We start from the raw sequence: 26,812 nt of genomic DNA, 5'->3' as shown, positions 1-26,812 counted from the left end.
CTTATTCATATAGTTTGTTAGTTGCATAACTAGTTGTACTGGTCCTAATGGATATCCAAAGATGGAGTCACAAATGTTGCACCTGATCCATCTCCATACTCGTATGCACAAATGCTACTATAATCAGCAAATGAACCACCATATGCTCCACCATATCCATAGCCATAAGCCCTATGTGGTACAACCCCTTGGAATTTTCAAAATTTCATTGAAAGTTTTGGATTTTTTCACCGAAGAGACTTTTTGTTTTCGACTTGGGTTTCGTATCGCCACTTATTGAAACACCAAAATATCGCCTAGTTTCACTGAACTTTTGGCTTTTTTTGTCCCATGCTTAAGAATAAGATATTATTGGTAAATTAGAAAATAACTTCTATTTGAATCCAATAAAAATAGTTAAAAACTGGGATTTTCAGTGAACGGTACTATTTTCAACCTTTTAACCTTTGGGGTTTTTCTCAAATTTGAAAAATTAATAAATTTTATATGGTAAAGCATTCTAGCAATTTTTGTGCTAGAAGGAAGGCTTGAATCCCAACAATAGAAGGTGTAATCTTTCTCTAATATCAAAGGGTAGGTACTTGATTTTGGAGGTTTAATCCCTCCTTCTGGTGATCTATATTTGTAAAATTCATTAAAAAAGAGAGGGAAGAAAAAAAAAAAAAAAAAAAAAAGAGGGAAAAAAAACACCAAAACTGTAGGAAATATTCATTTTATTTTGATGTATAATTTTTTATTATTTATGAGTGACTTTGCACATCCTTTGCACACACAAAATGTTTGACTAGAACACTACTCTTTCAATATTAATCAGATGAAGGAACTCTTGGGAAGTTTGTTTGGAAAGCTTGCAACAAATCTGATTGCCTTAGTCTGTCAGATATAATGAGGCTGGAATTGCCAATCGCCTAAAAGCCCTTACAAAAGTCATTTTCACTTTTTCCACTCTTCTATCTTAAGGTCCTTCACTCCTTCCAATAGGTTTGAAATTGTTCTGACTATTTATGGGTTATAGCCATTACTTATTGAGTTTATCTTTCATTTAGAGGCCCCTAAGGCTCTGAATTAAGGATGTCGGGACCTGGGATTGCATTATTTTTTTTTCTTTTCTTTGGATGATGCATTAGTTTCTGCACTTGGTGCTTTAAGAAAAGAGGAGAAAACAAAGAAGTTTTTCTTACACCATGTTGACGAACATGTTTTTTCAACTCGCGGAAGTACTCCCCAAGAGCAGATTTAATCATACAGAACAATATCATACTGGTCCTAAAGCTTACTAGATATTGATCAATGAGAAACGGTCACTAAAAGGGGATGGTGCTTGATGAGCACATTTATGTGTGAAATCTTAGGGCATAAAGTATGCATTTTACACACTTAGAGTGGAGCTACCTTGGGTTTTTTGTTGCTTTTGCAGATTTTATTACTTTTCAAGATTTAAGCAAATATTTGGAGTTTTGGGTATGAATCATGCAATTTTACACGTCAAAAGCTCCATTCAAATTCTCAAATGCAAAAATGGGCCTGATTTGGAGCATGATGGGTTAGAGATGTGATATGGGCCAACTCCGAAATATTGAAGAGACAAAGAAGGCAAATTTGATCTACGACTGAGATTATAAATTATCAATCAAATCTACAGAGATATTATTGAGAGAGTCCAAATAGAGAAAGAGTCCTTGCATACTTCAATATCTTATTTCCTATTTGGGATTTGATTAAAGAAAGATAAAGAGGAAAAAGAATTATATTCAGATAAGGAAGAAGGAAAAATCCCGTTTTTGAATGTCTCTGTTCAATTTCGATCAAGCCCTTCATCGAACAGTCATCCGGTGTCCGATCGAGCTGATTTTTGGAGGAGAGCTTCACGACTTCTTGATCTTCAAATCGAACGGTGGAATTGGGCATTTGATCTCTCTAAGTCAATCCGATTAGTATGCCAAAACCCTAATTGGTTAAGTCAGATAGGAACTCCGAGTTTGATTCAAATTCTGTCAAGATTCATATCCCATGTAAACTCTATAAAAGGAGAGCATACTCCATCAAGGGAGAAGGTGTTTTAGAGCTTAGTAGAAGCACTCTTTCTTTCCTCTTTCATTTATTTAGACTTTCTCTAGTTTTCCTTGATTACTTTTGTTAGATTCTAATTTCTAGATTGAATGTTTAAATTTAATTTTTCTATGTAATGTAATGCAATTTCAAGTTCAAGATCAAGTTCAAGTTTCAAGTTTCAAGATTCGTTTTTCTCTGGGTCTAGCAATTGCAGATCTAGACCATTCTAGATCTAGATCTGGTTGTCAGGGTTGGTTGAGATTCGAATCATTTGTTCATTTCTTTTTATTGTTTGAAGTTCAAAGATGCAAGTAAGTAACATTCTTCAATAATCTTCTCTCCCCCCTCCATTCCCACTTCTATCTACCCCTCAATATTCTTAATTTAAGATTTACTTTCAGTATTTATTTATTGTTCTCCCTTCCCCTGGGTCCTTGATCAGAGATGCCTACAGTCGTGCCTCTCTTTGTTTAAGGTTTCCCTTTCCTTTTATTACTCTGTTATTTACTTTCTGCAATTTACTTTCAGCATTTATTTATTGTTCTCCCTTCCCTTGGGTCCTTGATCAGAGATGCCTACAATCGTGCCTCTCTTTGGTTAAGGTTTCCCTTTCCTTTTATTACTCTCATCATTTACTTTTTGCAATTTACTTTCAGCATTTATTTATTGTTCTTCTTTCCCCTGGGTCCTTGATCAGAGATGCCTACAGTCGTGCCTCTCTTTGGTTATGGTTTCCCTTTCCTTTTATTGCTTTGATTATTTCTTTTCTGCAATTTCTTTTTCTCTAATATCCGTTCCCCTGATCGGTGGACTATAAGCTACGGCAAAGGGTCCACGGTCAAAGTCATTATAATTATACTCCCCTTCCCTAGATCCAGAGCTGAGACTCGGATCACTTCCCTTTTATCTCTATTTAGTTATTATTTGCATTTTTTCTTGTCTTTATTAATTATGTGTTGGTTATGTTTGCTTTATTTTTCGTCTCAATTCGATCGCATTAGATGTATGGATTAGGACCGTTCGTTTAGTTTAATTAAGTAATTAACAAATTTGAATCATTGCACTCTCGCATTATCATTAAGAAGTTAATTCTAAAGTGGCATATCTCCTTGAGATCGACCCGTTAGCTACACGATACCGTGCGCTTGCGGTTTACTTTTAATTTCACAAACAGTGCTCTTTCTAAATTCTATAGTTACATATTTCCATGTTATGAAGGAATGCTTTTCTAGGGATAATTCTTGTACATATATTCTGATTCAGTGCACCAACAAACTTTTAAGGATTTAATGTCAGTTACTGGTCTTCCTTCTGCATTTTTACTGTTTGAGTTAAACCATCAAAAGGAGAAGTTCTGAAGTCCATAATTTCGAACAATCTTACCTTTTTTTGTTTTTGTCTTTCTCCGAATGTAATTCACTCATTGTAAAGTTATGTTTTGACGACCTCTGTTTACACAACTTTTGAGCTTGTCAAGTGATATATTTCACTTTGTTTTCACATGTTTGAAACATGGTGATTGCTAGTCAACTGAAAAATCTGTTCTATGATCTATGGATTTATATCCAAATGTTATTCCTGCTGAAATATTGGTTATTGTACATGAAATGGCATCTTATTTAGTGACCTAATTTTCTGTTTGAAGTGGAAGATGTCTTCCCAGTTACATTATAACTACTTCTTTTGTCCTGCTGAATGCCTAAAATGTTGTTCTCTCAGCCAAGGAAGAAAGTAGAAGATGCTAAGCTTGCAAGAGATTTTCAAGCTACCTTGCAAGATTTCCAGAGAGCACAACAACTTGCAGCAGAGCGTGAGACAGCTTATGCGCCTTCTATCCAATCATCTTCTTTACTGGCGAGGTATACATTTTTTAATGGTTAATTTCCTAAAATTTTAGGCTGGCATATTATGTAATAGTGTACTTTGACATGATTCTGTATATCTTCTGCTACTAATGCAGTTGTTTTCATGCTTTCCCAAACAGTTCCACTTCTGCTGAGAATGTAGATTCTGATAGGGATCAGGAGAGTCAATATTTTCTCAGTGAACAGAGGAGGCAAGTACATTAATGCCACAATTATGTTTCATCCTATATACCTGATTCTAACCTTAGTACACTTCAGTCTATAATTTTAGGTTGCAAGCAGATAAGAGTATTACAAAGCTACTTACCTTCTTCTATATGTTTGAAGACTGTTAAGAGGGAACGTGTAGCAAGCTATCCACTGAATTAAATATGTTCTTTAGACTTCTGAGAGGGGAATCAAACACTTGTCTTCAACTCTTGGATTATTGCCTCCACTTATTGATTAACTGCATTGATTTCCCATGGTTAAGATATTCTTAGAATATGTGTGGTGTTTGCACTAATGTCTTCATTGGGTCCACTGGTGATTTGATTGAATGGAGTCAACTCAGTTCACTTATTTAATAATTTAATTTAGGGCTTATAGAATGTTCACTTAGATGAATTTGTTGTGGTATTTATTCTTAAAACATGAACATATGGACGGTTTATACACTTAGATGAAATATATATACACATATATTGTTGTCTTATTAGTGTATCTTGTATTGGTATATGCTTGAACCAAAAAAAAAGAAAAAGGTATTGGTATATGCAGAGTGTCCATTAACAAAAGGAGGCTCTCTTCCTTGTCAAAGTAGGTGGCAACCTCTTCCATTGTCTAAGGTGGGTGAGTTTGTTAAGAATCCAATGTTTTCTTATGTGGGACTAATGTTTTCATTGGCTATATAAGGTGAAAGAGTTCTACTGCGAATAGGGGAACATGTACAAGACCAAAATCTCTATTCTCTTTGCTTTGTTCTGATTATTGGGTCCTGGTTTTTAACAAAATCAAATATTTAAAAGTTAGAGAAACTTTGAGCTGCGTAAAATATCTTGAGCGTAGTCATTCCCTCCCTCCATCCACCCACCCAAAAAAAAAAAAAAAAAAGAGACTAAATATTTAAGTGAAATATTAGTCTTGATGGTAGATATAAAGTCTGTGATATCCAATCCAGGTTATCCAGCAGGCTGGGTGGTCTTACCAGCTTTAGAAGAAATTGTGCTTACTTCAATCTAGTTTATTTTTACGGTAAAACTTTCAACTGCATCAGAAAATCTATCAAAAAGAACACTTATTGATGGACTCAAAGAGCAATCTCCAAATGTAACACCTTAGAAGTATTCCACCTCAGAAGGTTAACTTTTCTTCTTCCTTTCTTCGTTGTAATTTGTTGGGGGCAAAAAAAGGTGGGAAAAGGGGGGGGGGGGGGGGGTTGGGAACTTTGTTAGTCTTGGTTACTATCAACCCCTTGATCAAGCCAAAAAATGTTTTAGGGCCAAAACTGTGTTTCTCTATGCCTTGAGTGGTGTTTGTAGCCCCAGCCTTTAGATAGCTGGTTCCTAGTGTTATTTTCCAATTGCCATGCATTTACTCTAGAAATAAGCTCAATTTAATTGAAGTCCACCAATATGAATAATTCTGAATTGAATTCCTTAAAACTAAGTACAGTTTAATACTGTGAGTGACGTGTCCACATAGTAGCTAGCCACCCAGAACTCGAAACAGTTTGAATGATGGCCTGGTTTCAGAATGCTTGAATAAAGACTTCCAATTATTCTTCAGGAATGATGGCCGTGGTCTGAAATGGAAATCTCGGAAATGTGACACTAGCAGGAACATTTCTAATATATACCTTCATTCTATTTATGTGTTCCATGTATGAAGATTGGTACCCTTACAAGCAACATAATAGCTTCTGTTGTAGGACACAACTTTCTTTCTTTTGGGTCTGGCACAATACACACCTGCAAAACCAGAACTGAGCACAAGAGAAGAAAATTAAGAGAATGGAAGGGAGAAAGAGTCGTGCAAGATGCAGCAGCTTCCCCCCGCGCAACTCAAAAGACAAAGAAACCTGTATTTACAAGAGTTGGGTTTTGAAGTTTCCTAAACCAGAATATTACAAAATAAAGAAATAGGTCAAAACAGAATACTAGAGAATCTAGAGCTTACAAAGGTTTGCTTGGGCTGTAAGTACAACGGTAAAAAATAAACCTAAAATGGGGAAACCCTACTTGAACTGAAGTGCACATGACCAAGTGTACCCTCACGGTACACAAGGCCATGCACCCTAACATGATGTTTTAATATTCCCTCTCAAGCTGGAGCACATAAATCAACCATGCCCAGCTTGCAACAACCATTCCTGAAGGCAGGATCAAACAAAGGTTTGGTGGATAGGTTACCAAGATGTTCTGAAAAAGAAACATATGGAGTGACAGTCATCTTCTTGAGGACAGCATTTCGAACAAAATGATAATCAACCTTGACATGCTTGTTGTGTTTATGAAATAATGAAAAACATTAACTGCCAATGTAGATTGCAGTCTGATTGCACAAAGCTTCTTTGTTAGTGATTCAATTGTAAAACCCAATTCACACAAGAATGATTATAGCCATGGAGACTTAGCAGCAGTGTGAACCATTTAGATCTATATTCAGCTTCAGCACTTGAATAAGCAATAATAGTGTGGTTCTTACTTGGCCAAGTGACAAGATTTCCTCCCACAAATGTACAGTATCGAGTCGATCGTCTGTCACCATCAGAGTATCCTACAATATCAGTGTGGTGGTGAGGAGAATAGATCAGTCCCTTACTTGGAGCTCTCTTAAGAACATGTAGGATGTGGCATACAACTTCCCAATGAATTTTCTTGGAGAGTACATAAACTGGCTGACCAGTCCTGCTGCTAAAGTGTCAGGCCTTGTGATGGTGAGATAAATCAATTTACTGTCTACATCAGGAAGTTCTTCAAACTCTTCACTCAATGGAACTAAACTTTTGATGGGGATCCACAAGTATATCTATTGTTTTGGCAGCAAGAAGGCCAGTAACAGTTAAGAGATCAAGAACATATTTCCATTGGGATGTGAAGCACTTGGATTCCCAAAAGAATACTGGAGATGATCCAAGTCCCTCATTTGGAAATGTTGGTGAAGATAGGTTTTTCATGGTTCAAGGTCTCGCGATTGATGTAACCAAGCGTCTTGGCCAGTCTTCAAGATTTTCTCAAATAGAACCGGCAGTTTTAGGGATGAAACCAGTGCTGTTTGGGGTTAAGATATCTGAGGACAACAGCTAATTTGCACTCAAAATGACCTACGGTTCAAGTGTTTTGTCTTCCAAACCTTGGACATGTGAATAGGGAAGTCTAGGGTTAAGTGGGGAAGGTTTCAGGTTTCGGCCATGTTAGTTTTAGGTCTGGAGTTTGAAGAGAATAGTTCTGTTTTTATCAGAATTTAGTTTGCAGAATTATTCGTCAAGCTATGGTTCAGGACTAGGTTTCCTAGTTGGCTTAGGACTCTTAGTTAGGGCTAGGGTTTGGAGGGGAGGTAGAGAAGGTAATCCCAAAAGGGTTTAGGGTTTGGGAGTTATGAGAGTTATAGTAAAACTAGGATTAGGATTAGACTAGGGTTTGGGTTGATCGATTGAGCTGAAATTGGAAGGGAATGTCACTAGAGTTTGGGGAATTATGTTCATAAAGTTTGGGACAGATCTAACAGTTAGATATAGATTTGATCTTGAATTTAAGGTCTAAAAACAAATCCGAAAATTGCAGAAAATTTCCAGAAAAATAGAAAAAGGGTGATAGGAGCATTAGTTTTATGGTTTTGGGGTTTGGAAGGGTGACTAAGGCTAGGGGAGGGGCTATCCTTATCTGATTGAGGAAGAAGGCTGCTGGTTGTGTTGAATGATTACTGTAGTTTGATGAACACTTAAGGAAGATAACTCTCAAATTCCTCCGTGGCTGTCCAAATTCCTCCGTGGCCGTCCCAAGAAGACCACGACCTGGATTTCCTCCAAACTCAGATTTGTATTCAATTCAACTTGAAAATTACATAGCTGGAGGGCTTTATTTATAGCCTTCAAATTAGAAATAGAAAAGGACTGAATTGGTAAACCAACTAGAACTCTAATTGGCTTATCCAAACTAACTTAACTTCAACTACTACTCAACTACTTTGACATCATAAAACCCTTTAACCTTTTTATTTTATTATTTATTTTTTTGGGTGGTCATAAAAAAACTCTTTAACTATAGAAGACTCTAATCCAAATTTTAATAGTAGATATGGAGTCCTAAAAATAAGGAGATTAAAGTGGACTCAAATTGTGGGATCCCAACCTAACTGGGAATCTCACCTAAACAAGGACTCTCAAGTATTTTGCAAAATAATAATCAGAAAAATAAAATAGAAATAGATCTAGGGTCTAGACAACACACTAGACTCAATGGGAACTAAACCTAAGACACCCAAAATATGTCAAGATGACCAAAATACCCCTAGACAGAATTTGGCTATCCCTTGGTGCACCTTTTGGGGTCTATTTTGTGGTCCAAATCTAGATGGATTTTATGTGGTTGGGCCTGGTTACATCAGCAAGATCTCGGTTTTGTGAGACCTTGAGATGAGACTTGAAACGAAATGTAGAAACTTGTAAATCTCGGCTGAGATCTCGGTCCAACCAGATCTTATCAAGTTGAGATATCCGTTTCAACTCGAATTCTGCCCACCTTGCTATTTTTCGTCTTTTGGCCAGATCTTTCATTGAGAAAGTACCCGGATCTCCCGCGAGGCTCCATCAACACTCCATTTAGCTTAACTACAAGAGCTAATCAATAAGTATCTAGTGATTTTGAAGCCATTCTTCAAGTAAGGTGAGCGTTCTTCTCAAAATTCAATTTATTCTTCAAAAACTATGTTCTACTTTAGGTAAGGATGCAAGTTTGGCTTTGGTGGCCCTGACTCACCCTGTCCAGCCCTAAGCACAAATAGGGCTTGGGCTTAAGAATTTTTCCCTAAGAAATATTCTGGTCTTGGGTTGGGATTAGTGTTTGCCCGTCTCGACCCATCCCTGACTTTGGCCTTGATCATGACCCTGGTTTTAATGACCTTGATTTTGGCCCTTTAAAAATTGTTTTATTGTTTCATGGACAAGGAAACAATATAGAGTTTGAGTTGTTTGATATGCTATGCATTTTATTTTTAGTTTGCCTAAGTATATATATATATATATATATATATAAAATAAGATTGTTTTTCTTATTGTTCATATAAGTGAGATATTATTGATATCAATATCAAGGATATAGATAGTAAGCTTTCTTTCTTTCTTTTCTTTTTTTTTCTTTCTTTTTTTCTTTTCCCGGGAGAAGAATATAGATTGTAATCAAAAGCTTGGAAGACGTGTTGTTTGTTTATTAATTTATCTTTTTTTTTTTATATCAAACAGTGTGGATTTAACAAAAGCTTAGATTATGGATGTTCTATTTTTCTATTGTACATCTAATAAGGTATTATCCTACTATTGGAAGTTTGTTTTCTTTAATTTTTCATTTTAAAATTAATTGGTCTTCATTTTGTGAAGTTCCATTTGGATTTCGATTTAGTTAAGGTATGCTCTATATTAAAGTTGCTTGGCTACAGCCAAGGTCAGGGATAGGGCTGTCCCGGACATGACCAACCCAGCCTGTTCCAGCCTTTTTAAGGACAATTAGGGCAGCATAGGGACGGGCTTGGCCGTTAGGGTTTAGGGTTAGGGACAAGGATCTTAGGCCCTGAATTAGGGTCAGTGTGGGAATGGGCTTACCTATAAACAGTTAGGGTAAGGATCAAGTTTGGTAAAGCCTGGCCCAGCCCATCCCTTTTGCAGCCCTAACATTAGGTGTTAGATGTAGATTAAATGTATGTTGAACATCTTTTCCCAATATATACTTTCATAAAAACAAATATATATATATATATATATATATTTTTGGAATCGAGTATTTTGTAAATATATATTTTGTGTTGACTTCATGAGGTTATAACACTAGATTGCTTTGTGAAGCCTACATTCTTCGCCTAATGCACTTCGCCAAGGTTGCTCTAATTATTCCTTTTTTCTGAAGATCACCATATAGGAGAAAGTTTTTTAACATCCAGCTGAGTGGTCAATCAAGATTAATTACCAGCTGAGTGGTTGAGATTAACTACCAAACAAGGAGATGAGAACCCAAACTGGATCCACTCTAACCACAAGATAGTGTCTCAAAGTAGTCTATGCCGTATGCCGTATGTTTGAGTATAGTCCTTAGAAACCAACCTGCTTTAAGGCATTCAATTGACCCATTTGGAAGATATTTGATAGTATTGACCCAATGTCACCAGGAAACATCTTTATTAGAGGTCAAGTCCATTAGAGACCATGTTTGTCTTAATAATAAAGCATGCCTCTCAATGTCATAGTAGCTTTCCACCTAGGATGAGAGTGTCTCATGATGAGTTTTAGGGATAATAGCAATAGGTAAGGAGGTGATAAATGACTTACACAGTGCAGAAGAAATAGATTTAGCAATTGGATGTGCAATGCAAGTACCTTTACGGAGAGCAACTGGCTAGTTCGGATGGTTTGCTGAATCAACAAGTTGATCAGGATGAACTTGTTCAGGGGCTGTGGTAACATTAAGCGCTGGACTGGGCTTTGGGGGCTGCCTCCTTTTATACATAAGCATCGTCCGAAGCTCCACATCAGTTGATGGAAGCAAAGGAATAAGAGGGCAGCAATCTGGACCACAGGGAAACCCTCTGACAAACTGTTGAGAAAAATAATTGTGGTAGAATGACTTAATTGATCAGTGTGATCTTAAGCCCTCTACTTATAATAAAGTGAAAAAGGATTATTACATAAATACCCTTACTTGGGTAACAAGAAATAGAAAATTACACAAACTAAAACTCTAACAGAATTGAACATTAATAGGACTCAACCAACACTCCCCTTAAGTTGAGCCATAGATATTAGTCATGCCTAACTTGCCTACAATAGGAAGGAAATCTCCTTCCTTCAAACCTTTGGTGAAAATATCTGCCACTTGGTCTCTGGACCTCACAAAAGGCATGCAGATAAGCCCTTGTTCCAACTTTCCTTTGACACAAAACCTATCAATTTCAATGTGCTTAGTTCGATCATGTTGTACAGGATTATTGGCAATACTAATGGCAGCCTTATTGCCACACTATAGAATCATAGGATTTGGAACTTGGACTCCGATATCTTCTAGTAGGCCTTTCAACCATAGTAGCTCACAAACTCCATGAACCACGGCTTTATATTCAGCTTCAGTATTGGATAAAGCTACCACATTCTGTTTTTTACTCCTCCAAGTAACAAGATTACCTCCAACAAAGGTGCAGTAACCTGAAATTGACTTCCTGTCAGGAGATCCAGCCCAGTCTACATCAATGTTTGCTTCTACCCTAAGATTATCAGTGGGTGGCAAAAGTATTCCTTTTCTAGGAGTTCTCATCAAATACTGAAGTATTCTAGTAACAACCTTCATATGAGCTAAATATGGATCGTGCATAAATTCTCTAACTATCCCCACGGCATAAGCAATGTCTGGCCTAGTGTGAGACAAGTAAATAAGCTTCCCTACCAACCGTTGATATCTTCCTTTGTCCACCGGTTCTCCCTCTTTTCCTTAAGTTTAGCTCCAGCCTTAATAGGGGTATTAACTATTTTACACCCCAACATTCCCACTTCTAATAATAAATCTAGGACATACTTCCTCTGGGATAGATATATACCCTTCTTTTACGAGCCTCCTGAATCCCTAGGAAGTATTGTAATTTCCCTAGATCATTTATCTCAAACTCTCTGTTAATAATATCCTTCAACCTTTGAATTTTCTTACCATCATTCCTTGTGATGATAATATCGTCCGTATAAACAATGAGAAGTGTGATATTGGTACCTGACTTCTTAACAAACAATGTATGATCAACATTGCTTTGTTTGTACCCAATGGAGGTCACTGCCTTATGAAGGCATCTAAACTAGCATCTAGGAGACTGTTTTAACCCATAAATTGACCTCTTCAACTAACTAATTTTCCCTGCAGCATTGTTATTAGAGAAACCATGTGGGATTTCCATATAGACTTCTTCCTCGCACTCCCCATGCAATAAGACATTCTTTACATCTAGTTGGTGTAAGTTCCAGTTTTTGTTCACGGCTATAGACAACAAGACTTTGACAGTGTTCAGTTTCACAACAGGGGCAAAACTCTCCTGATAATCAATCCCATATGTTTGGGTAAACCCCTTTGCAACTAGTTTAGCCTTCAGCTTGTTAACGGATCCATCCACAATTTTGTTTAACCACAAACACCCATTTACAGCCCACAGGTTTTTTTCCTGGAGGAAGTGTAACCAACTCCCAAGTATCATTTTTCTTCATTGCCTGCATTTCCTCTACCATAGTTGCCTTCCATCTCTTATCAGCGTAGACTTCCTTCCAATTTTTCGGAACAGAAATAGACAATAGAGAGGATATAAAAGCACAATAAAAGTTAGACAAAGTTTCATAAAAAACATATTTAGCTATAGGACGTTGAGTACAAGATCGAACTTTTTTTCTAATGGAAATAGGAAGATTAGAAGAAGATACTTGAGGGGGAACAATAGAACCTGATTCTGGAGTAAGGGACTGAAGTGGTACCATGTCACTTTTCTCCACCTGCTTTGGCTGATTATAATTCTTCCTCTGATAAGTCTGCACCTCCTTATTATGGTCAATCTTGTTTTGAAAGACCTCAATAGTGTGCCTCACAGGAGTGGTCTCCCCCTGACCATTCATCGAAATAATGCGTCACCCGTTCCGTTGATATGGACACATCTGAGATTACCAAATGCTCGGGAGTTCTTCTATTCAATCCCTTTCCTTCTTCTTGTTGCTGGATATCTCATTCGTACACATCTTCTCTCGTTTCCCCACGTTACTCGTAATGTGGAAGTATCGGCGTAATTTTATAAAGTCATTCAGTTTGAATACTACATGAAGAACATAAGCCAGATGACAGAACAAGGAGACCTAGGATGTAGAAGATCATAACATGAGTGATTCGGCAGGTTCTTCTCATGGTTCAGAAAACGGAGGGGGAGAATTAGAGTCCTCAAGTATACTAGCCGAAGTCTCCCCCTGGTTAAGAAACTCTTCTTTAACTCCTAAGTTGTGTTGTGGTGGTGTGTGGGAGTCATTGTGTGTGATAGGAAGGTCTAAAGTTGGAAAAAACACCTTCTCTAAGACTCTCCCGCTAGAGAGGTGTATAGTAAAGGCAAGACTCATTAAAAATTACATCCATAGACACAATAGTCTTTCTGGAAGGAGGACGATAACATTTGTACCCTTTCGAGTAGCAGAATACCCCATAAATATGCATTGTGGGCTGTGGAGAGCCAGCTTACTCTGGTGGGCTATAATTCTGGCATAACACACAACCAAATACCTTTGGGGAAAGAACAAAATAGAGGCTCCTTGGAGAATCTCGTTAGAACATTTAAAATTAAGTATCCAACTGGGCATCATATTCATAAGGTAAGAGATAGTGAATATAGCATCACTCCAATATCGGTCAGGGACATTTATAGCAATCATAATTAAACGGGCTATCTTTAAAAGCGACAACCCTATTTTGGGCAGCCGTATCAACACAACTAGTCTGGTGTATTATTCTAGAGTCAGAGAGATATCTCTGAAATTCACCATCAATATACTCGGTGCCATTGTCACTGCGAATGATCTTCACAATGGCATTGAACTGAGTTTTAATTATATTATGAAAATCACGAAAACATCGGAAGACCTCATGTTTTTGTTTTAAAAGATAAATCCATGTAGAATGAGAGTGACAATCAATAAAGTACCTATAGCCAGTAACAGACACACGTCAGTAGGGCCCCACACGTCAGTATGAATTAGCACAAAAGGAATAGATTTTCTATTATGAAGAGAAGGTAAATAAGTAAAACAAGTCTGCTTTGTAAAAATGCAGGTTTCACAGAAAAATTCATCCTTGTTACAAGAAGAAACTAAATCACGAAATACTTTCTTAAGAGTTCCTAGAGGGGGGTGACGTAACCTATGGTGCCATTGATGAAGGTCTAATATTACTAAATGGACCTAATTAGAAGATGCAATAAGAGTATAAGTAAATCCTCCAATCGGCTCCAGCAGATAAAGTCCATTGTCTAGTTTACCACGTCCAATCTCCTTCCCCGTTACTAGATCCTGGAAGACACAAGTAAGGGATGGGAAAATGTCACTTTACAATTCAAGTCATGTGTAAGACTAGTGATAGATAACAAGTTAGTAGAGAAAAAGAGAACACGTAAAACTTTAGATAAAGAAAGTGATGGAGAATGCTGAATGGTCCCTTTTCTAGCAATGGAAGAATAGGAGCCATCAACAATTCGAACTTTATATCTTTTCCAAAAGTTGGAGAATAATGTAAGAAAAAGGAGGATGAACCTGTCATATGATCTGTGGCTTTTGTATCAATGATCCAAGGAGCAGAAACTAAAGAAACATGGAAGCTTGTAAAAGTTTTACCTGAAGTAGCAAGGTAGGAATTGGTATGGGTAGTGGAGGAAGTAGTAGTAGAGACTGTACCGGCAGTAGAAGACTACCGAATATGTCGCAGAGTAGCTAACTCCTGTGAAAAACCAATGTCTGCAGATGGTGTTGTGGAAACCATCTTAGAAAGATTAGCCTTCGATTTTCCTCTTCTTTGTGCCCTTTTCTGCTTAAAATCAGCAGGCTTCCCATGGAGCTTCCAACAATTGGCCTTGTTATGATATGGTTTGTGACAGTGCTCACACTTGACAATCTCCTTGGCTGAATTAGATTTAGTGCTAACAGACTGTAAGGTTGACTTCTCCACAATAGGAGTATGAAGCATGGCTAATCAACGCCTTTCCTCACACTGAACTAGGGCATAAGACTGTTCTAGTGTAGGAAAGGGAGAACGACTCAATACTTACACTTTGATCTGATCATACTCCACATTCAAACCTGCCAAGAAGTCATATACCCGAATCTTATCAACATGCTTCCTATAGGTGGCCACATCATTTGGATTAGTGGGGTGATAATCCCCATACTGATCCAAACTCCTACCAAAGAGATCGCAACTTTGCATGATATTGTACCACAATCAGTTCCTTTTGGGTAGTTTCATGAAGCTTCTTTTGTAGCTCATAAACATGTGCATCATTTTATCTTTTTCGGAAGTTGGAACATAAGGTATGAAAAAGGAGGATGAAACTGTCATATAATTTGTGCTCTTGTATCAATGATCTAGGGAGCACAAACTGAAGAAACATGGTAGCCAATATAAGTCTTACCTGAAGTAGCAAGGTAGGAGTTGGTATGGGTAGTGGATGAAGCAGTAGTAGAGGCTGTACTGGCAGTAGAAGACTACAAAATATGTCTCAGAGTAGCTAACTCCTCTTGTGAAAAACCAATGTCTGCAGGGGGTGTTATGGAAACTGTCTCAAAAAGATTAGCTTTCGGTTTTCCCCTTCTTTGTGCTATTTTTTGCTCAAAATCAGCAGGTTTCCCATGGAGCTTCCAACAATTGGCCTTGGTATGATATGGTTTGTGACGGTGCTCACACTTGATAATCTCCTTAGCCGAATCAGTTTTAGTGCTAACAGACTGTAAGGCTGATTTCTCCACAATAGGAGCGTGAAATATGGCAAATCAACGGCTTTCCTCACACTAAACAATGGCATAAGACTGTTTTAGTGTAGGAAAGGGAGAACGACTCAATACTTGCACTCTAATCTGATCGGTACTCCTCACTCAAACCTGCCAAGAAGTCATATACTCGAATGTTATCAATGTGCTTCTTGTAGTCACATCATTTGGGTTAGTAGGGTGATAATCCCCATAATAATCCAACTCCTTCCAAAGAGATCACAACTCAGCATAATTTTGGGCCACGATCAATTCCTTTTGGGTAGTCTCATGAAGCTTCTTTCGTAGCTTATAAACCTGTGCACATTCCCCAACTGTCCATATGTTTCAGTAGTAGCTTTCCAGATTTGGGCTGCAATATCAAGTAATAGGTATCCATAAGCAATATTTGAAGTCATGGAATTCAAAATGAATGATATAATAAGAGAGTCATTCGAGATCCATTTATCCTATGAAATACCTGTGGTGGGAGGTTTGATAGTGGTGTCTGTAAGGTGTCCAACAAGTCTTCTTCCAGCAATAGTAAGGTAGGCATATCAATACCAAATCAAATAATTTGTTCTATTAAATCGTACCGAAAGAGGATGAAGAGTGGGGTAATGTTCGGAGCTAGTGGAGGCAGTAGTACTATCAGGGATTGCTATCCCAAAAAAAACTGTTTGCAGTTCTTCTATCTTCACCCTTTCAAAACAACTGAAACAATCAAATTTAGGGAGTTATAGGACTCAAAAGGTGCATAGGGTAAGTAACACCATTTCTTTCTTTCCTTTTTTTTTTTTTTGAAGTTATGGAAAATCACAAACAGGCCCTTGAAGATATGTGAAATCACAAATAGGCCCCTGAAAATATGTAAATACAAATAGATCCCTGAGAGTATGCAAAATTACAAATACATCCCTAAAAATTTGCAAATTCGCAAAAAATAAGTCCCTGAGAATATTTAAATTTACAAAAGAGACCCCTGAAACATCATTATATATTTTTTTCTTTTTCTTTCTTTCTTTTTGGGCTAATAGAACTGTAGGTTAGAAAGGGAAAAACCAAGACATGGTTCTACCAGGATTGAGGTGGTCTGGCCATGTGAATTCTGCTGCTGGAAGGCAGCGATTGATTCTTGCGATTCCAAAAAAAAAGAAACAAAAAGGTCCTGCTGCTGGAAGGCGATGGGAATGGGAAAAGGAAGCAATGGACTCTTGCAAGATTGATTCTTGCGATTCCCAAAAAAGAAGAAACAAAAAGTTCCTACTGCTGGAAGGTGATGGGAATGGGAAAACAGCAGCGATGGACTCTTGCGATTCCAAAAGAAGAAGCGATGGAGTCTTGAGGTTTCAAAAAAAAGAAAGAAAATAAAAGAGAATTGATGGTTGCAGGTATGGCGAAGAGGTGAAGGGCAGCAGTGGTGTAGTTGCAGTGGTAGCAGGTCTAGTTGCAGAATCGAGAGAGAGACACGATCATTGCTTTTCTTTCCTTTTTTTCTCTAATCGATTTTTGGCTCTGATGCCATGTTGAGAAAAACGATTGTGGTAGAATGACTTAATCGATCTGTGTGATCTTAAGCCCTCTATTTATAATAAAATGGAAAAATGACTATTACATAAATACTTGGGTAACAAGAAATAGAAAATTACACAAACTAAAACTCTAAGAAAATTGAACTCCTAATAGGACTCAACCAACACAAACCCTTCTGGAGTAGAGTAATATGGTGTGTCCTCAAAAAAATGTAACATTGGCATTAACAAACTGACGATTGGAGATAGGATCAAAACATCGGTAACCTTTTTGTGTGCAACAATAGCAAAGAGAAGTACATTTGATAGCACAAGGGGAAAGTTTATCAATTTCAAGGTGTAAAGCACGGAGAAGACAAACACACCCATTAGGAATTGCAGCAGCAAAAAGCCAAAAACTCAAGATAACAATCAACAAGTCATTCGGACGAGGTACTAACCTCTCAGGGATAAAAAAACTAGAAGTTGTACAACCATTCTTCAATCCGAAATAGAAGTTTTAGAGCTTCTTTGTCTCATCGAATCTTCAATCAAGAGAATGCAGCGTCAGGTGCTGCTGCCCCTCCAAATTGATGCCAAGAAGGCCTTCAAACTTGCAGCGATGGTCTTCAAGATAACATGTATGTTTCCGAACTTCAAAAGTTTTGAACCGAAGGTATTATAGAGGACCTATGGCTCTGTTACCATGTGAATTAGAGAGAAAAGAGAGAAATAAGAAGATCGTTTTAGGCTTGGTGTGGAGGCTCAGAGTGAGAATCGTGAGCTCTCCTCTTTACAAATCTCTTATTTATAAGCTGTTTACAATAGGTTCCCAATAAGAATCATTATAGAAATTTAAGTAGGAATAGAACACCTAATCTCATCAATCTAGGACTCCCAGATTTGCCTATTTTCCCATCGTGAGTCAGCACCTGCTGCTAACTCACGATGGCTCTCTTGTGTTCCAATTTTGACCTTCTAACAGAGAAACTCATGACACCCCTCCAATTGTGCAAACCTTACGAATAAGTCGACTACTTTAGCACCGTTTAGGACCGTTTCCAGTTAATGATTGGAACCAAACATTTTTTGATATGACCAAAATGCCCCCTATTTATTAAAATGACTCAAATGCCCCTTAAACCCTATTTCCAAAGTTGAACTTACACATGAGGTAGAATCCCATCAACCATCTTCCTCACCCTTCCCTCTCTCTTCTTCCTTTGTTCCACATGAGAACCCCCTCCCTCCACCTCCATCACCGGCAACCACCGCCATTGACCTTCTTCACTTTCCCACTATCGATCCCTAAATATGATCTGCAGCCAGTTCTTGAAAATTGGGAGAAGACAGATGTCTCCTCCTCTACCCCCATCTCAGAGATCCATGAAATGCAACGAAGGTGAGGACTTTAATGAGGTGAAAGCTTCCTCAAACCTGCGTATTGCCCTGGATGGTTCTACCGATGGAGGTGGGATTGATGATAAAGAAGAAAAGCATTCCAAAGCTGTAATTTTGTCTTCTGCTGATGCACCTGAAAAGGATGTATCTTCTATTCCGCTTGCTCCTGAAATGCAATTGTGAACAACAATGTTGTTGAGGGAGATGTTGCACCGGGTTCCAAAACCAGAAAGAGCGGTGGGTGCAAGGGTACAAGTGTGATGGAGGTTCAGTGGAGCGCATTTCACATTGATGAGGCTGAGGCTTTCAGAGAAGTGGTGGTGGGTTCGGTTCATACTGAGATTTCCTTAACAAGCTGGGAGACAGTTCAGGAGATCTGTTGGGAGGAGTGCTGGATAATTCAAGCGCTGATTCTATTGAAGGAAAATCCTAATAAATTCGACTGGCAAACTTAGATCTTAGTGCTTGTTTGTTGAAATGGTTTTGCAGCTTGCATGGAAAAGCTTTGCTCAGTTGTGAAGGAGGGAGAGAAGATTCTCTCTACTCTGATGACACGCCGATCGACTAGAAAGGTGATTCTCTTCCTAATTATACCATCAGATTTCTCTAATGTGTTGTCTTCTTTAATCTTCAAACATTCAAGTCTCCTCTGGTTCTTGAGGGATAGGGTTGTTGTTTGGGAATTGAAGAGATGAGTGAAGAGAGTTTCTCTTCATCCATCTCTTAAAAATAACAGTTTAAAGAAGATATAGGGATAAGGATAGAATAGGAATTTCATTTAGTAAATTGAATCTATCTATTAACAGGGTAAAATCCCCCCTCAGCCATTAACAGCCAGGGATGGTGTTGAGTTTTGTGGACCTATTTGTAAGGTTTGCAGAGTTTTCTTTTTTTTTTTTTTTTTTTTTTTTTGGGGGGGGGGGGGGGGTGTCATGATTTCGTGCCAAAGGGATGAAATCTCACCTTTCCTGAAAGTTTTGGTTGAAAACTCCTTAAATATTTGATATAGATGTTGTAGGAGTGTTATTGATGAAGTCTAGTAGGTGTCTGACCAATACTCTGGCAAAAACCCAGCAAAGTAGCAGGGAAAAGAATGAGATGACAGAGATTAATCGAGTCGAGAGTTGGGGGATATTTATAACAGAAGTTGGACCGAGATTGAACCGAATCTCAACTAGGACCTAATCGTCTCAGTTTTTCAAAAACCAAGATGTCTCTTGAGTACTCAAACCATGTTAATAGCCTAAGAATCAGGATGAAGGCTGGCTACAAATTTTGTCACATGGAACTCAGCCCATTGTTGCTTCAATTTATCAAGATTAGTAGTAATGGGCTGATATACCTATGGCTCCTCAAGATAGCTAAGTACTGAAGCAATCATTGAGGCACCGTTTGTTTGCAAATGTGGGGTGGGGAAAAAAAACATGTGGGCCCCATATGTAATGGGGTGAGGGAGAAGGAAAGGAAATGAAGGATTTTGTAGACAAGTGTTAAATGTGGGTCCCACTTTGTTGTTATTCACACTTTTTTCACAAAATTTCACCTATTTTGTGGGGTTTTGAAAAGGCATGGGATGGGAAAGTTAGCATGCCACCTCATAAGACAAGCTCCTCAATTCAAGGAAGCTTGTTTGCCAGCTTTCCCACCCTATGAACCAAACAAACCACACTTTTAGGATTTCATGGAAAAGTTTGTTTTTTCAAACTTTTCCCACCCTACCTTTATTCCAACAAACAAATGGTGCCTAAGAGATTTGTCCCCTTGGAGAAAGTGGAAGTCTCTCATACAATTCATATGTGAAATATTTTTGTTTTGGGAGTAGGTTCAGCAAGATCACCCCATACTTATTGAGCCAATGTATGAAACATTACATTGGCAGCAATAGGGGGTTCAACAGAATCAACACTATTCCACAACCAAATTTTAACAATTGAATTCTCAGTCATCCGTCATTATGGGCAATGGCAGTAGTAGGATCCTTAAATTAACTTTGGAAGTGTCTTCCTTAATATGTTTTCTTTTTACTTTAGCGAGCTTCCACTGCTCGTGCCTGTAAGTAAGTTGACACACCATTCAGTTTAACTTTGGTGATTTAAACATGAAGTACATCACTGGTATATTTGGACTCAGATATTGATAATAACAGGGGCAGCGAATAAGACTACATCAAGTCCAACACAGAGCCAGAACAAGAGCTGAGATAAATTCAATTTCAGAAGAATATTAGCAGTGGAATTATCGAACCCATTTTGTCAAAATAAACCCCCAAATAATCAAAACAAGTAGATGGAATAGAAGTACCTGCTTGGTACCAAAGTGATACTAAAAAAAAAATCCAGAAACAGAGGTTGCAACAATCTCTGAGGAGAAAAATTGTAGGTCAAATCAGACCTCTGAAACAGCACCAGACTTGGGTCAAGTGTCTCTTTTAGGAAGGCTTAGCAAGCCCTAAAAGTAATAGTGGCATTATTGAGGCTGTGTTTGGCATAGTTTTTCTTTTTGATTTTTACCTATTTTTCGAAAATCAATAGTGAAAACCATTTTTGGCTGAAACTCAAATTATTTGGAAACCTCTGGTGATCACCTAACTACAAATCCTTTCAGTAATATTTTAAAAGAGTGGTGAATATATACTTTCTTCACCCATCTTTTAGCTCAGTTCTTTTAAAGAATCACAATAAAACCAAGACGATGACAATCACCGTCGGAATAGTCTCATCTTCAACTTAGAGCCCGAGTGGCTGACAAGTTGTTTCCTCCCTTCACATGCAAACAAAAACCTCTCGTCTTCCCTTCCTTTCCTCCCCTCTGGATTTTCTAATCTCTGTTTAGAGACAATATCCAAGATCACACAAACCCAGAAAAATATATATTCACCATAGCGATCTTTATATGTTATACTACATCTTGTCTTGATTGAGTTGTTGAGAGTCTATTTCCACCAAGAACAATTTTTCTCGTGAAGAAATGCTGCGTCTCGGTCTGTGCAAGAGAAGAAGAGATGGATAGACCAAGAGGGTAATGCAAACACAATAGAAAATATTATAAAAATTATATTGGACTCCAGATGGAAATTCAGAGATAGCCAACAATTTAATTTTGAACTTGTAATGTTTCTGGTAAAGATTATGAAATAGAGAATGTCTCATGACATGGGTGGCACCATATTTGCTGTGACCATAGGGTTTATGGAGAGATTTACTCAGGAAAATATGAAGTTGGAAGATGAGAGAAGAGTTCTTCTCTAACGAGGACTATTGAGCACATCCACAACCACATGATGAGCAAAGGGACACGCATCTGCCTTTCCTGAGCTCTTCTCCTTTTCAACAGGGATTCTGGAGAGGAAGTAATCAATGAAGAAGCCACCCAATGAATCTTTTGAGGTCAGAGCTAAAATTGGCATCCATACACTGTTGGGGTTACTCGGCATTGATTCATACTTGCATTTCTCGCCCTGCCCATGGTGGCCTGATGTGAACTCCATGACCTTCAATCGCCATGAACCTCACCCTAGGTTCACTAGCCCTGTTCGTGGTGTTGAGAAACGACCGGACAAGTGAGAAGAGAAGTAGTTTTATAAAACATTGCACATTCACAATTTTATCCTTTCATAATCTCACGTGGGTTTTAAACCCACTGCAGAAAGAGTTGAAAATAGAAAATCAAAAACAGATTTTTACCTATTTCCAGTTTTCTATTTTTTTCAGTCCTTTTTAAACAGAAATTGTTGCCATAAATGGTACCAAACACAGCCAAAAACAATTTCTTGGGCAAAAAACAAAAAGAAAAATCATACCAAACACAGCCTAAGTGCCAGCAACAGCAGACACTAGAAATACAAAATTCTGGAAAAGAAATTCCCTGAAATTCCATTCTGGCAATTGAGCACTGTAAATCAGACCTTGAAGATTTACTTCTTCATCTCAGATATAATCTGATTTAAGAATCAGCAATTAGATTGTACAATAGCTACAAAAAGTAAAGATTGAGAGAACACCAAAAGAGATGCTCAAGATAGAAAGTTTTTGATTTTGAGCACTTTGGATCTGAGTCCGCTGCTCTGATACCATAACACGGTAGCACACCTGTGAAACCAGAACTGAGAGCAAGAGAAAAGACGAAGAGAATTAAGAGAATGGAAGGGAGGGAGAGTTGCGCAACATGCAGCAGCTTTCTCCCCCAGAATGCCTTTATATAAAGAGCTCAGATTAGGAGAAGTTTCCTAACCGAAAACATTACAAAATAAGAAATAGGTCAAGACAGAATATTAGAGAATTTAGAGCCTATGACAGGTTAATTGGACTCTTTAAGTACAAGTGAAAAAAAGTAAAAGGAATAAACCTTACATAAACTAAAGTTCCATGACCAAAAGTATACCTTCACGGTACCAGAGCTGTGCACCCTTGCACAATGTTTTAACAGTATCAAAACACTTCACCAGAAAGTTAGAAAAACAATATCAAAGCATACTATAAGTTAGATTATTCAATTATATTAACATTGGTACTGTATGTTATCTTCATTGTCCCTGGATCTGCAAACCAACTTTGAGTCTCTTGAAAACCATTTTTACCATGCTTTTCTAGCTTTGGATGGTTAGGAATGAAATTTTTCTCACGACCTATTTCTCTTTGAGCTGAGATTCTGATTAGTGCAGACAAGAGGTACTACTGCTGGGTAATGAAGTTGCATTCAATGAAGCTATAATAGAAGAGAGGGAGCAGGGAATTAAAGATATACAACAAGAAATTGGACAAGCAAATGAGATATTTCGAGACCTTGCTGTTCTGGTTCATGAGCAAGGAGTGGTGATAGGTAAAGACAGGAAGCTTCTTGAAGTAATTCTTGTTAAATGTCTAGAAACCCTTCCCTGTTGCCCAGAAACACTGCCCTTCCCCCCCTTCAACCAAAAGATTTGAACTTTTGCTTATGATGTTGTATGTCCTTGGAACAGATGACATTCAATCGAACATTGAATCCTCATCTGCTGCAACAACGCAAGGTAAAGGGCAACTCTCAAAGGCCTACAAGAATGTTAAATCTGGATCTTCATGGGTAAGCATCAAATATAATGTAGCATCTGGAACAGGATTGCTTTATTTCTGAGCATGTGTTTCTCTCTGGACTGTTAGATGCTTTTATGTCCTTGCTGAGAACTGTAAGATAGCTATTATAAGAAAGAAAAGGTGAAAATAGTGTGGAATACAGAGTCAGCACTAGTAATGCTAGCTTGTGCCATCTGTACAACTTGCACATACAAATGCTAATAGACCCTTGTACTGCAAGCCCACCCTTTTGGAAATGGTAATGTCAAGTAAGAAATTGTTTCTAGAGTCTTTCTTTAGATAATCCCTGGTCCTTTTCGAATTTATTTATTTATGTTTTCCTTTTTCGGGGGGTTGCTCTAAAGCTTTATCTATTGATTTTCTCCCCTGGTGAAGCTGCTACAGTTGCATGGGAGATACTCGCTCCTGATATTAAGGAATCTTATGAAGGATAATAATACTTTTTTTTTTTTTTTGGGGGGGGGGGGGGGATAAATGAAGTTTGTCAATTTTAGATTACCTGTATGTATACACATAAGCAAAATGCAGTTAGAAAAGGCAATAAGAACCTTTGGTTCTATTGTAAATTTCTCACTCAAATAGAATTATGGGAAAAATAGTAGAATGCATAGTGAATACTTATTAGAATCTGGACAAAAAAAGCAAGGAGATGATTGAGGAGCCATTAGGAAACTGATTTTCTTAGTCAATTCTAGACCTCGAATCTACATGGTAAATGCACAAATTAGGTATGAATGAATTCTGTAGCATAATGCATGTTTTGATATCTGTTCTTCTAACAGTTTGTACTTGTCTTTGTTTCTCATCCTACTTACCTTGTCTCTGTTTTTTCAAACAGTGTTGGTGGGTGCTGGTGATTTTCGTATTAGTGGTGGTCATTCTCCTTGTTTTTATTATCATATAATACGCACTGATATTTGGTGTTCTAAGCAAGATGGTTCAGTTGTGAGAGCGATGCAAGTAGTGTAAATCAACAGAAATCAATGTCTAGCAAGCAATGTTAAATTGCCATCAACTTTTCCATTTGTTTATTTTCAAAGATAATGTATCATACTCCTTCCTAGTCTAAGGTTCTCAATTGATTTTTTTGTTTTTTTTCCTGTTGGCGTCTACAAGGGTGGTCTTCTTAATTTGGTGACTCTACTCTAATTGTTGAGTCTGAAGTTCCAAAATTAAATCTAAACATCAAAGCAACTGAATTTGCATGAGTTTGAGAATTTCCACTTTTCTCTGCCTGAAGGCCCTGAACTTTTGCCTTTTTTTCAGGGGATACTATCCCAATGAAGCCTTGTTTAACCTGTCATTGTTGTGGGCGTAAATCAGAAGGTTCACACAAGCATGCACACATGGAGGGAGCGACGGAGACATTGGCCATATGGGATTTAACTTTAGGTCTGAATATGAGATTTCACGAGTTCTGTAGTGATGAAGTTGAATCTCTTACGAATAGATTCTCAGGAGACTAGCATTTATGGCTGTGTTTTTTCCACCTCAAGTTGAAAACCGCAGGCTTCCTTACTGGTAGTTTTGAAATTAAAGAAAGTACCAGAGCTCATAGTAATGGTTATAGAGTTAGCTACGAGACCAAATAACCATTAAATTGTTAACCAGAGGAGAAGGCGGCACTCGTCTTATTCCGTAACTAGAGTTCAATTTCCATGATTGGAAGTTGGGTAATATCCGTTCTTACAACAGTGGAACCAGCTTTTGTCATTGAGATTTTTTATGGAGAATTTTGTGAGCGAGAGGTTAAAAACTTGAACTTGTCTCCCGAGTGAGAGATTTTAATTGCCCAAGAAACAATTTTAATCTTAGAGAGTCGAAATCATAACCAATCGAGCCCCTTGAGTTAACCCCTGAGTGATTCAATTTATCAACCAAGCCTCCTATTACTAACACCATTAGTCTCACTTGGTTTTTTTTATCTATTTTTAATGTTACCCAACATCTTAAGTTTAAAACACTTCCCATGAACCATATATCCAAAACTTTGTGAGGATGGTAGAGGAAGAAGAAGAAATAAGTCAAACGTAAAGTTTTTCATTCACTGTTGTTCTTATCTTCTTGAAAAATTTAACTTCTTTATGTCAGCAGTTAGTTGTGATTTCATAATGACAGGAATGTCTTTATATATTTTCACCCCATAGGGGGTTCTATTGATAAATTAGATAACTCGGAGGATGGTATTAATCTTAGGGGGTGCTGGGGTGGCATTAACTTTAGGTGATATCTCAGGGGGTGGTGCTGAAAACTTTCCACAGATAAATGACTTGTAAGACCCACCAACTCATGGTTCTATCAATGGGAGCACCTGTACTGATTAGACAAGGAAACAACTCAAGGACCAGATTTAACAACTCCAGTTTTTGTGTTGCGTTGAGAACTTCTTGGCATTACCCGAGTAGTAGGATGATCTCTTCAGAGCTTTCAAATACTACCCGAGTAGAAGGATGACATGCACTCACAATGAGAGTTAAGAGCAGCCCATTGTGCGGTAGATCGAGGAATTGCCTCCGACAATCAAGTTAGTCTTAAACGCAACAATTGAAGGCTCGGAGAGGGGTTCTCAGAGTGTAAGCAATAGTAGTTGGTAGTTCTTCATACCATGTGAATCAGTTGGTAGTTCTTCATACCATGTGAATCCCATGAGTAAGGTATATATAGGTCGCTTCTAGGTGGTTACTTTGTGATTTTTGTCCACTTAGTTAAGAGTGACGTGAGTTTCTTTTGGGTGCATGTTCCCACTCTTGGCAGTTCCCATATTTGACGCCAATGGAGCCGTTATTCCGAGAATCACTCCCTCATATCTCTCTATGGGCATACTGAACGGTTACTTCCATAATTGACCCCGTTAACTTAGTCTCTCCATGGAGACTCTATGATCATGGTCTTCCATATTTGGAGTATTTGCTCTCCCCACCTATGTTCTTCCTGACAAGGGTTCTTCATATCTTCCCCAACATAGGTTCTTCACATCTATCCCAATAGTGGTTCTTCATATTATCCCAATAACAGTTCTTCATATCTTCCCCGACAGGGGTTCTTCATATCTTCCCCAACAAGGGTTTTTCACATCTATCCCAATAGGTTCTTCATATCTAACCCGATAGGGGTTCTTCATATCTACCCCGATAGGGGTTCTTCATATCTACCCTGACAGGGTTTCTTCATATTTATCCCAACATGGTCATGGCCTAGCCCGAACAA

The 26,812-nt window shown here is 38.0% G+C and overlaps 1 protein-coding gene across 1 annotated transcript; it reads left to right on the top strand.

Annotated features, from left to right (window-relative positions):
- Window positions 1-3,771: 3,771 nt before the first annotated feature.
- LOC148998728 (syntaxin-22-like) lies at window positions 3,772-25,542 on the top strand (the record flags this gene model as incomplete). Its single annotated transcript, XM_089141765.1, is given in 5 exon segments — window positions 3,772-3,911; window positions 4,037-4,108; window positions 23,197-23,354; window positions 23,494-23,594; window positions 24,444-25,542. Coding segments are annotated over 5 exon segments (537 nt in total), but the record flags the coding sequence as incomplete, so codon positions are not given.
- Between the last annotated feature and the right edge of the window lie 1,270 nt (window positions 25,543-26,812).

The sequence above is a fragment of the Hakea prostrata genome, unplaced genomic scaffold (genome assembly GCF_041222555.1).
Source record: "Hakea prostrata isolate BN-2017 unplaced genomic scaffold, UWA_Hpros_2 contig_172, whole genome shotgun sequence".
Classification (NCBI taxonomy): Eukaryota; Viridiplantae; Streptophyta; class Magnoliopsida; order Proteales; family Proteaceae; genus Hakea; species Hakea prostrata.
The sequence above is the reverse complement of the archived record's forward strand: the minus strand, read 5'-3'. Positions and strand labels throughout refer to the sequence as shown.